Source organism: Paroedura picta, chromosome 5 (genome assembly GCF_049243985.1).
Source record: "Paroedura picta isolate Pp20150507F chromosome 5, Ppicta_v3.0, whole genome shotgun sequence".
In the NCBI taxonomy this organism is placed as follows: Eukaryota; Metazoa; Chordata; class Lepidosauria; order Squamata; family Gekkonidae; genus Paroedura; species Paroedura picta.
In genome coordinates this window covers 9034312-9045082 of record NC_135373.1, presented here as the reverse complement: position 1 = coordinate 9045082, position 10771 = coordinate 9034312, and the positions used below count along the sequence as shown (strand labels likewise).

Here is a 10771-nt window from a genome sequence, read left to right as displayed (position 1 = left end):
TAGGGTTAGTCTCCAGTCCCACCTATATCAAGGAACTATGTGAGAGGAAACGGAAACTGAGAGGGCTAGAGCAGGTCTGGAGGAAGACTCACAATGAAGCTTCAAGAACGTCTTATATGAGAGCCTATGAGAAGGCAATGAAGGTTGCTAAATGCGTGTTTTATGCAATATCCATTGCATCTGCTAGCTCACATCTGGCACAGCTATTTAGGGTCGTTCGGTACCTTACTGCCCTTGAGGAACGTTGCTCAAATAATAGTAAACTGGACTCCAGCTGTGAGCTTTTTGTGAACTATTTTGTGGATAAGGTCTCAGTGCTGCCCCATGACCTTCCTTTCACACTTGAAATAGTAAGGGACTTGGAGGCCTCCTGGCCATCTTTGGGGTGAGTGTTTGATAGTTTCAGATGGTTCTCATTGGTTACTAAACTCAGTGAGCCTGGCCCCCTGTCTTCTAGACCCTTGTCCTTGTTGGACTCAGTATATTCAAAGAAGCAGGTAATCAAGATTCTGAGGACCTTTAGCTTTGTCAGCTGTTCTTCATAGAGTATCTCTGGGCCTTTCTGAAACTCTGCGTTCAGCTCCCTCAATTATGTGTTTGGGATAACCCCTGTCTGGGAATTGGCCCCTTAAAGTGCTCCCTGCAAGACTGAAATCAGCCATACTGGAGGCGTGATGTTTCAAACATCTGTCCCAAAGGAAGATTATTTCTGACATGTCCTGGATGGTGAGACCTATAATGGAGTCATGAATTCTTGGTTGCACTCTTCCTACAAGGCTTAACCTTGAGTGGCTCATGTTCATCATACTAAATGGACAAGTCCAGAAAATCAATAGGTTCATGGCTACCATTCCAAGTAAGAGGAAAAGGAATCCAAAGGCAACATCCATGTTCCTTTTGGGTTGAAAAGGAGAATTAATATCAGTGGCAAGACTAGACATGCAAATTCTTTGCCTTTAAATGCATAACATCATTGGAAACTGACCTCAACCATGTTCCTTTCACGTGAAACAAAAAATATCTCCTTGAAACTTGCCAGAAGAGGGAAAAATCCAGCCATGTCATAAACTGGTCAAATGGCCATCATATGTGCTAGTTCTGTGGGAGATGGTGAGGGTTGGAATTGCAATCAGCAAGTCATTTGCTGAAGTCAACTTTGAAGGGTTGTTGTTTAGCTATTAAGCTAGGCTCTCTCAATCAGGGTTTTGTGAAACCCTGGGGTTTCTTGATGGACCAGGAAGGGTTTCCCAAATGGGTGGTTATTGGGTAATATGATCCAATGTTGATTCCTCCTCCTCCCAAAATGGCCAATGATGGGCCTGGAAGGAGTAGGAAAAGGGGGGGGGGCACACTCTGGCACATGCTGCTGCTGCTGCTTATCTCTACCCTTAGGAATCTCAAAGCGGCTTACAGTCGCCTTCCCTTTCCTCTCCCCACAACAGACACCCTGTGAAGTGGGTGAGCCTGAGAGAGCCCTGATATTCCTGCTCCGTCAGAACAGCTTTATCAGTGCCGTGGCGAGCCCAAGGTCACCCAGCTGGCTGCATGTGGGGGAGCGCAGTATCGAACCTGGCATGCCGGATTAGAAGTCTGCACTCCTAACCACTACACCAAACTGGCTCTCGAGAGGCTCTTGAGAAGCAGCGGCTGAAGCCACCACTGATCTATGTGTCAGGAACGAGTGTTATAGATGAGGGAACCCCAGGAACACCTGGAGCTTCCACTTGGACAGGTGCCTCCTGGATGGCACGAAACTTGTCAGGGGTTGAATGTATTTCATCTGCATAAACTAGGAATCCCAAGACTTCAACTGCAGCTGCTGGGGTCCTCACCGGCACATGTTGGAGGGCCCACATCCAGCCTGTGCTGAGGCAGCTGCATTGGTTGCCTATGCTGGCCCAGATCAAGTTCAAGGTCTTGGTGTTAACCTTTAAGGCCATTTGCAGCTTGGGCCTTGCCTATCTGAGGGACTGCTTGTCTCCTTATGCCCCCCATAGGGCACTTCGCTCTGCAGGTGCTAATCTACTGGAGATACCTGATCCCAAAGATGCACGCCTGGCCTCAGTCAGATCCAGGGCCTTTTCAGTCCTGGCCCCGGGCTGGTGGAATGAGCACCCAGGAGAGCTGAGGACTCTGACAGAGAAATCACAGTTCAACAGGGCTGAAATATGGAGCTCTTCCACTAGGTCTTTGGTTGAGGTCAGAGCCAGAAACAATGGGGGGCCCTCCTCAGGTTACGCAATAACATCGCGCATACCCCACCCTGGGAGGTGGATGGCTGCAGGATGGGGGGAGGGATTCTACCGCCAATCTTGTTTGACCTTGATGTTTTGTTGTTTTGTGATGGGATGGGGTTTTGTCAAGTTTATATTGTACCCCATCACGAGTCCCCAGAGTGTGTCAGCTACAAAACTATGGAATGGATGGATGGATAAATAAATAAATAGACCTTTTTGTTGCCCCCATCACCATGTCATCATTAAAAGAGGGCTCTACCCCCAGCATGCCCTTTGGAAGGTCTTCCATCAGCAGCCGGAATATGCCAGGAGCCACACTGACCCCAAATTGTACTCAGTTCACCTGGAAGGCCCCCTTTTGTGTAGCGATCCCCTGAGCCTCACCTGAGGCAGCCTCAACTGACAGTCGCTGGTAAGTCAGAAGTTTAGTCTTGCAGCCTTAATCCATAACAACCGTAATGAAAAAAGTAAAACAAACAAGTGTGTGCAGAAACAGTAATTCAATTTAAATTCAGACTAAACACTAATAAACAGAAAAGCTTAGAACATTAATAAAAAACCTTAGAACATTAATAAAAAACCTTAGAACATTATTAAACAACCTTAGAACATTAATACAACGCAATATTGAATCTATTTACGGGGCTATTGACGAAAAACATTTTGAGAGAGTTCTGTACAAATCGGATCTTCAGTCTGGGCTGTCGCTGGGCTGCCGCTTGAGCGCGCAGGGCATGCACTTCCCCTCTTAATGCACACCAGCCCTGCCTGTTTCTGGCCATGCGGTTCTCCATGGCTGAGACTGCAAAGGAAGGGAAAACAGGAATGCTTGAGACTCCTCTGGGCCAATCAAATGGCCCCATGGAACACAGAGAGCGGGATGGGGAGCCACTTACCTCTGCTCAGCGCACGCTGCTCCACTGAGCCCAGCGTGGAGATCAGCTGCAGGAGGTCCTCTTTCGTTGCTGTGTCCCTCTCAGGCCCTGCAGGGGAGGACACTGAAATGAGGACACTGGGCCCATCTGTGCACGGAGCACTTTGCTTGCTCACACATGCTGGGTGCTTTTCATGGGAGTGGAGATGGAGTCACTTACTAAAGCCTCCGGCCTGGTCCTGAGGTCCTGCTGGCTCCTCTGCAGCTGGGACAGGAATCCCTGTGGTGGATGAAAGTGGCCAGAGTCAGTTGGACAATCCACAACCCACTGCAAAGAGCCCCTGGGGAGTTGGGAGGGAGCAGGGAAGGGGCTAAATCTGCGGGTGACACGAGGTTGTTCGGTGAGGTGCTCCAGAGATCTCTCTCACAGGTGGGAGAGGGAGCAACAGTGGCCAAGGAGGTTCAAGGTGGGCCAGGGCAAAGTCCTGCACACTCTTGCCAAAAAGCCTAACTTAGAACTATACGTTGAGGGAGTCCGAAGTGGGACGGAAGGATCTCGGAGTCTTGATAGAGAACTCCCTGAAAAGGTGGGAAGGCAACTAAAGAAAGGCCAATGTGGACCAGGGGATTATTTGGAAGGGGACTGAAACAAATTTCCCCCCTGTCCTAATCTGTGGCTCTAAGCATTGGAAACCTCAAGAGAGATTGGAGCAGAAGCCCAGGAGTGGCTCTTCCCCCCAAGGTATACGTGGAAGGCTTTATCTGGGGAAGGGATGCTCTGCCTCCTTGGTGGACCACAGTGGGAGGGCTTCTGGAGGTCCTGCCCCACTGGAGGACCTACTGATAGCACCTGGGGTTTGCCCACTGCCACCATGAGCTTTGGATCTAAGGAGCCATGGGCTTGATCCAACATGCCTTCTCTGATGTTCTCTTCTTCAAAAGCTCTGTCCAATGTACCTTTGAAAGTGGATCATTTTGTGGCTCGTATCCCTCTAAGATAGCGATCCCCAACCTGTGGGCCGCGCACCACATGTGGTCCATCGACTAATTGAAGGCGGGCCGCGAAGGATGCCTCCCCCCCCCCCGGGCCTTTACTTCATCCCCCCCTGGCCCTTTACAACACACTTTGGGTGTCATTGTCTCCCATCACTCCCAGATGGGACTATCTCGTTGCAGAGAAACAAGCTCAGGGTTCCCATTGATTTGTCATTGTCATGAGTTAAAATGTCCATGAAAATAAAATGTTCCTTATGTTCATTGTTGTGGCGTGTCTGTGTCTTATTTTGAAGGGATGTTTAAACATTACCATAGTGATCAGAGAGCGTTAGGGCAGTGGTTGAGAGTAGAGGAGTAAACTACCCCCCCCCCACCGGGCCTCAGTAAAATTGTCAAGCATTGAGTGGTCCCCGGTGATAAAAAGGTTGGGGATCACTGCTCTAAGGCACAGGTGCATTTCACTGGAGGGTTGTTCTGTTGGAGACTAAAAAGAGCTTCCTTTTTGCTCTTGGGTCAGTCTCCAACCTAAAGAGTGCATCTTTCCTGGGTTGTTATAAAGCAGAATGTGCCTTGGGGCAGGGGTAGTCAACCTGTGGTCCTCCAGTTGTTCATGATGTTTGCTGGCAGGGGCTCATGGGAATTGTAGTCCATGAACATCTGGAGGACCACAGGTTGACTACCCCTGCCTTGGGGTGCATGAACTCTCAGACTTCCTCCTCTCCTCTCCCCTTCCCTGAAATTACAACATATCATAAGGTGTCTGTCCGCCTGATGTGCATGGTGTTGGTTTAAATTCTGGGCTTGCTTAGGGGCTGGCTTCATAAAGGAAGGCGAGTTCTTTGGAGGGTGGGCAGTGGGTTGGCCTTCCTGGTTGGCTGCATCTCTTACCAGCATCCTCGGCTGCAGGGCCTCCTTGACTGCTCTCCAGGGGAAGTTGCTCCGTTTGGTCTGTACTGTCTGCAGCCCCCGTGCTCTGGCCACAGCCCTCCACACTGAGTGGCTGCGAGGGAGAAGCAAAGAGGGCAAACTTTTCAGTGCCACGAACCTCATAGCACTACAAGCCCCAATGGGACCCTGGTGAATCAGAACCCCACAGAGCTCCAAGAGACGGCAGAGGGCCATCCGTATCAGCCCCCCACATTCTGGGGGAATTAAATTCACCCAAGCCCAGTCTCCCCCTAAACAGTCTGCCAACCTCCGAGGCAGCCCCCTCCGTCCACGAACAGGCCTCCCCGTCAGAAAATGATTCCTGATACTGAAGTGAAACCTCCTTTCCTGTTATTTGAAGCCCCCGTTCCCAGTGCAGAACTCCTAGTCCGCATGGCCCCCATGCCGGGGACCCTTCAGGACAAGTGCACGGCCTTAAACTGAAGGAGCTACAACCAGACGTCTCTGCCAAGGTGAGTGGGGTCGTGGCTGCCGGTGTGGTCTGGCTGCCCTTCCTCTCATCCACTCTTCCTCCACATGCAGCCAGCTGGGTGTCCTTGGGCTAGTCACAGTACTGTCAGAGCTGTTCTCACAGGGCTCGCTCAGCCCCACCTACCTCACAAGGTTTCTGTTTTGGGGAGAGGATGGGAAGGGGATGGCAAGCTCCCAGCAGTCTGTGGAAATGTCAGCCCTAGTTTGGCCCTTATATTTGGCTTGAATAGGTGAGGTGACATTCAGGGGAAAACACTGCCTAGTAGTATCCCTTCAACCAAAATAGCCATCCATTATAGATGCTGTTTCCCTTTGAACCTGGGTCTACCTGTTGTCCTTCGTTTCTTTCTCTAAGGAATGGGGGATCTTTCGAGGTGTTACTCACACCCACATGTTGGCTGCTTGGCCCTGCAGTGTCCTCCAATGGTGATGGAGTCCTTCCATCGGCTTCTAATCTGGGCCTGGGTGGAACGGGACACAGCTGATCAATCTGTGAAAGAAAGTTTCCACTAGTGGTCAGGAAAAGAGACTTTGGACTACTCCAAACACAAATTCAACCCGTCTGCTCCCAATTCTTCCCCCGCCTTTCAAAGGAATGTAATAATTTCAGAAGATCTATGTGTGTGGAATGGAGGATCTTTCGAGGTGTTACCCACATCCACATGTTGGCTGCTCGGCCCTGGAGTGTCCTCCGCTGGTGATGGAGTCCTTCCATCTGCTTCTAATCTGGGCCTGGGTGGAACGGGACACAGCTGATCAATCTGTGAAAGAAAGTTTCCACTAGTGGTCAGGAAAAGAGTCTTTGGACTACTCAAATTCAACCCGTCTTCTCCCAAGTCTTCCCCCGCCTTTCAAAGGAATGTTATAATTTCAGAAGATCTACTTGTGTGGAATGGGGGATCTTTCGAGGTGTTACCCACATCCACATGTTGGCTGCTCGGCCCTGGAGTGTCCTCCGCTGGTGATGGAGTCCTTCTATCTGCTTCTAATCTGGGCCTGGGTGGATCGGGCCACAGTTGATCAATCTGTGAAAGAAAGTTTCCACTAGTGGTCAGGAAAAGAGTCTTTGGACTACTCAAATTCAACCCGTCTTCTCCCAAGTCTTCCCCCGCCTTTCAAAGGAATGTAATAATTTCAGAAGATCTACTTGTGTGGAATGGGGAATCTTTCGAGGTGTTACCCACATCCACATGTTGGCTGCTCGGCCCTGGAGTGTCCTCCGCTGGTGATGGAGTCCTTCTATCTGCTTCTAAACTGGGCCTGGGTGGATCGGGACACAGCTGATCAATCTGTGAAAGAAAGTTTCCACTTGTGGTCGGGAACAGAGGCTTTGGACTACTCCAAACACAAATTCAACCCGTCTGCTCCCAATTCTTCCCCCGGCTTTCATAGGAACGTAATAATTTCAAAAGATTTAGGATGCTTTGGGCTGATCCTGCGTTGAGCAGGGGGTTGGACTAGATGGCCTGTATGGCCCCTTCCAACTCTATGATTCTATGATTCTATGATTCTAAGATCTACTTGTGTGGAATTGGGGATCTTTCGAGGTGTTACCACATCCACATGTTGGCTGCTCGGCCCTGGAGTGTCCTCCGATGGTGATGGAGTCCTTCCATCTGCGTCTAATCTGGGCCTGGGTGGATCGGGACACAGCTGATCAATCTGTGAAAGAAAGTTTCCACTTGTGGTCGGGAACAGAGTCTGTGGACTACTCCAAACACAAATTCAACCCGTCTGCTCCCAATTCTTCCCCCGGCTTTCAAAGGAACGTAATAATTTCAGAAGATCTACTTGTGTGGAATGGGGGATCTTTCGAGGTGTTACTCACATCCACATGTTGGCTGCTTGGCCCTGCAGTGTCCTCCGATGGTGATGGAGTCCTTCCATCTGCTTCTAATCTGGGCCTGGGTGGATCGGGACACAGCTGATCAATCTGTGAAAGAAAGTTTCCACTTGTGGTTGGGAACAGAGTCTTTGGACTACTCCAAACACAAATTCAACCCGTTTCCCCCCAATTCTTCCCCCGGCTTTCAAAGGAATGTAATAATTTCAGAAGATCTACTTGTGTGGAATTGGGGATCTTTTGAGGTGTTACCACATCCACATGTTGGCTGCTTGGCCCTGGAGTGTCCTCTGATGGTGATGGAGTCCTTCCATCTGCTTCTAATCTGGGCCTGGGTGGATCGGGACACAGCTGATCAATCTGTGAAAGAAAGTTTCCACTTGTGGTCAGGAACGGAGTCTTTGGACTACTCCAAACACAAATTCAACCCGTCTGCTCCCAGTTCTTCCCCCGGCTCTCAAAGGAACATAATAATTTCAGAAGATCTATTTGTGTGGAATGGGGGATCTTTCGAGGTGTTACCCACATCCACATGTTGGCCGTTTGGCCCTGCAGTGTCCTCCGCTGGTGTTGGAATCCCATAATTTTCTCCTAATGTCAGCCTCGCTGGATCGGGAGTCCTTTCATTTCCTGCTAATATGGGCTTGGGTGGATCGGGCCACTGTTTTTTTTTTTTTTTTTATAATGATTTTTTTTATTTTCATAAAGATAGAAATATAGTCATCATTTGAGAATATACGACCCCACATTGACTCCACAGTGATATAAACTTTTGCCCAAAACTCTAAGAGCCATGAGTCTAAGAGCCATCCACATTTCCACTACATTAAAAAAAAAAAAAAAAGCCTGTTTAGATATACAAAAGAAAAGTTATTATTAATCAACTTACTTGAGAGATCGTAGACCTCACATTAACTGCTTGATACAATCTGAGAGCTATCCTAGCAGATATTTCTAGGTTTGAGTTAGATGCTTAACATTAAACATTTCTTATAGCACAGTATTAGTTTTGGCCCTGTATCAATACCCTGATAAAGGGAGAGGAAAGTAGGGCTTTGCCTTAAAGATGTACAAAGAAAAAAAATTACAAAAGGATTTCATAATTTCTCCTTATCCTTAATACAGATACATCTACAAACCATTTATACTTGGCCCATTCTAAGAGCCATCCTGACAGGTATAAGTTGAGAGCTTTGCATTTTCTACAGATCAATATGAGCTTTGGCCCTATAACAATACACCAATAAAAAAAATAATAAGAGGGGAAAGCCCCATTTTATATTTCCAACGCTAACGATTATATTACCTATATGCCTACTAAGAAAAAGAAACAAGAGAGAAAAAAGGCACTGCTTCCCCTTTTTCATAAAAATAGCAATATAGGATACAGTATATGTTGTTAATACAGAGAATAATAAGATTTCCAGGTTTAGATTAAATGCTTAACATTAAACATAGAACAATATAAGCTTTCAGTCTTCTATAGCTTCTCCTTATCCTTGGTTCTAATACATCTACAAAACAATTTTTGCTTGACCCATTCTAAGAACCATCCTCAGTGTAGGCTTTAGTCCTAGGACAATTCACTAATAGAAGAAAGAAAAAATAAGGGGGGAGAACCCCATTTTACATTTTCAGCACTAATGATTATATTACCTATATGCCTATAAAAGAAAAGAGACAAAAAAAAAAAACAAGAGCGAAAGAGACACTGCTTCCCCTTTTTCATAAAAATGGAAATATAGAATACGGTATAACATTAAACATAAAACAATATGAGCTTTCGGTCTTCTTAAGGGGGTCTCATCTCGAGGCTTGCTACATCTTGTCGTTCCCGTAAAATTATATTCTGTCCCATTGGCCTTTGGCGTAGAAAGTGCAGTTGTACTCTTTCCCGCAAAATATGCATCGATAAATCTTGAGGCCGTTGCACCTCCTGGACTCCAGTATCAATACAATTTTTTCCCCAGAGAGATCCTTTAAATCGGTTACTTTCACTGCAGATCCATATTTCTTTTGATTGATTTTTGTACACTCTTGCTTTGAGATGGCTGTATGTCTTTTTAAAAAGGGTGTCCTTATCTGGGCTGCAGAACTCCGGCATCCCATTTTCCGTCTCCAGAATTTCAGATTTCTCTTCTACTGTTGGTTTTCCACCTTGTTTAGAGCTGTCATCAGCCACTGTTATTGATCCATTATTCCTGTTAAAGACGTCTTCCTTGGCATCTTGGATCTCCTTGAAGATATGAATTTCAGATTTCTCTTCTGCTGTTGGTTTTCCACCTTGTTTAAAGCTGTCATCAGTCACTGTTATTGATCCATCATTCCTATTGAAGACTTCTTCCTTGCCATCTTGGATCTCCTTGGAGATATTTTTGATCAATCCATCTAAGAATACTTTGTAATCTTGGGTTTGTATCTCTATTAGATGAGCCAATCTTTTTAACATAGACATGATTTTGACTTTAAAAAAACCCGGCCCCAAACAATTTTACAAGTGGCCAGTAGAGGTCCTCTGTTTTATCCTCTAATGTTCCGGCACAGGCATGTGACGTATTGAAGCCGGTTAAGGCAGGGATTCTCGTACTGGCACAAAGTTCTCGTGAGATTTTCACATTCACTGCTCTTATCTCTATCTCCGAAAACCAAAACAATTACAATAAGAGCTTTTGCCAATTAATTCGAGTTGATTTGAATCCTTCTTCTGCTTAGTTAGGAGAATTAGCCTGCCTCTTAACGAGGTGGCTTCAGGCAGAGCAGAGTAAGAGGAGGGGGGAAACAAAGGGCTTTGATGCAGGAAGAGAGACGGAGAAAAAAAAAGCGAGAGATACTTGCAGTAAATGATGTTTTGGAACTCAGCCGAAGTCCTCCCCTCAGTTCAAAGCGTTCATTTGTGGTAAATCATCATGTAGGGTTGAAGCAGATACTTTAAGATTAAAGAAAGAAAAGAAAGTCCGAGGTAGAAAATGGCAGTCGTCCTCTGGACCTGGAACGCTGACAGCCTATAATCCAGGGAGATATACTCCCTAAAGGATTGGAGACGGCCCCAAGAACTTCCTGGGTAGAAAGGTGAGGTGAGGTTTGCGTACCCCTCCTCTTTTCTGCCAATTGCTTGCACAATTGACCCCTGTCAGGCTTCAGAGATAGCAGAGCAGATGCCCTGCCACCCTCTCAGGACGACATCTTTAGCCACACCCCAAGGAACCGATCGGGCCACTGTTGATCAATCTGTGAAAGGAAGTTTCCACTTGTGGTCGGGAGCAGAGTCTTTGGACTACTCCAAACACAAATTCAACCCGTCTGCTCCCAATTCTTCCCCCGGCTTTCAAAGGGACATAATAATTTCAGAAGATCTACTTGTGTAGAATGGAGGATGTTTCGAGGTGTTACCCACATCCACAT

General features: G+C 47.1%; 1 protein-coding gene across 1 annotated transcript; it reads right to left on the bottom strand.

Moving 5' to 3' along the window:
* Positions 1 to 2817: 2817 nt before the first annotated feature.
* Positions 2818 to 10771, bottom strand: LOC143838829 (uncharacterized). Its single transcript, XM_077340737.1, has 13 exons — positions 10760 to 10771; positions 7896 to 8030; positions 7622 to 7729; positions 7355 to 7459; positions 7081 to 7188; positions 6711 to 6815; positions 6447 to 6551; positions 6183 to 6287; positions 5912 to 6016; positions 4996 to 5107; positions 3332 to 3391; positions 3134 to 3220; positions 2818 to 3039 (listed from the first exon to the last, which is right to left on the bottom strand). The coding sequence occupies exons 1-13, from the start codon at positions 10769 to 10771 to the stop codon at positions 2849 to 2851; spliced, it is 1338 nt and encodes a 445-aa protein (XP_077196852.1). The 3' UTR covers positions 2818 to 2848.

Excerpts from the sequence above, each read along its gene's own strand:
- LOC143838829 (XM_077340737.1), bottom strand. Across the intron at positions 3,221-3,331 it reads GGACCAGGCCGGAGGCTTTA|GGCCTGAGAGGGACACAGCA; the intron begins GTAAGTGACTCC and ends CCTCCCCTGCAG. Across the intron at positions 3,040-3,133 it reads GCAGCGTGCGCTGAGCAGAG|TCTCAGCCATGGAGAACCGC; the intron begins GTAAGTGGCTCC and ends CTTCCTTTGCAG.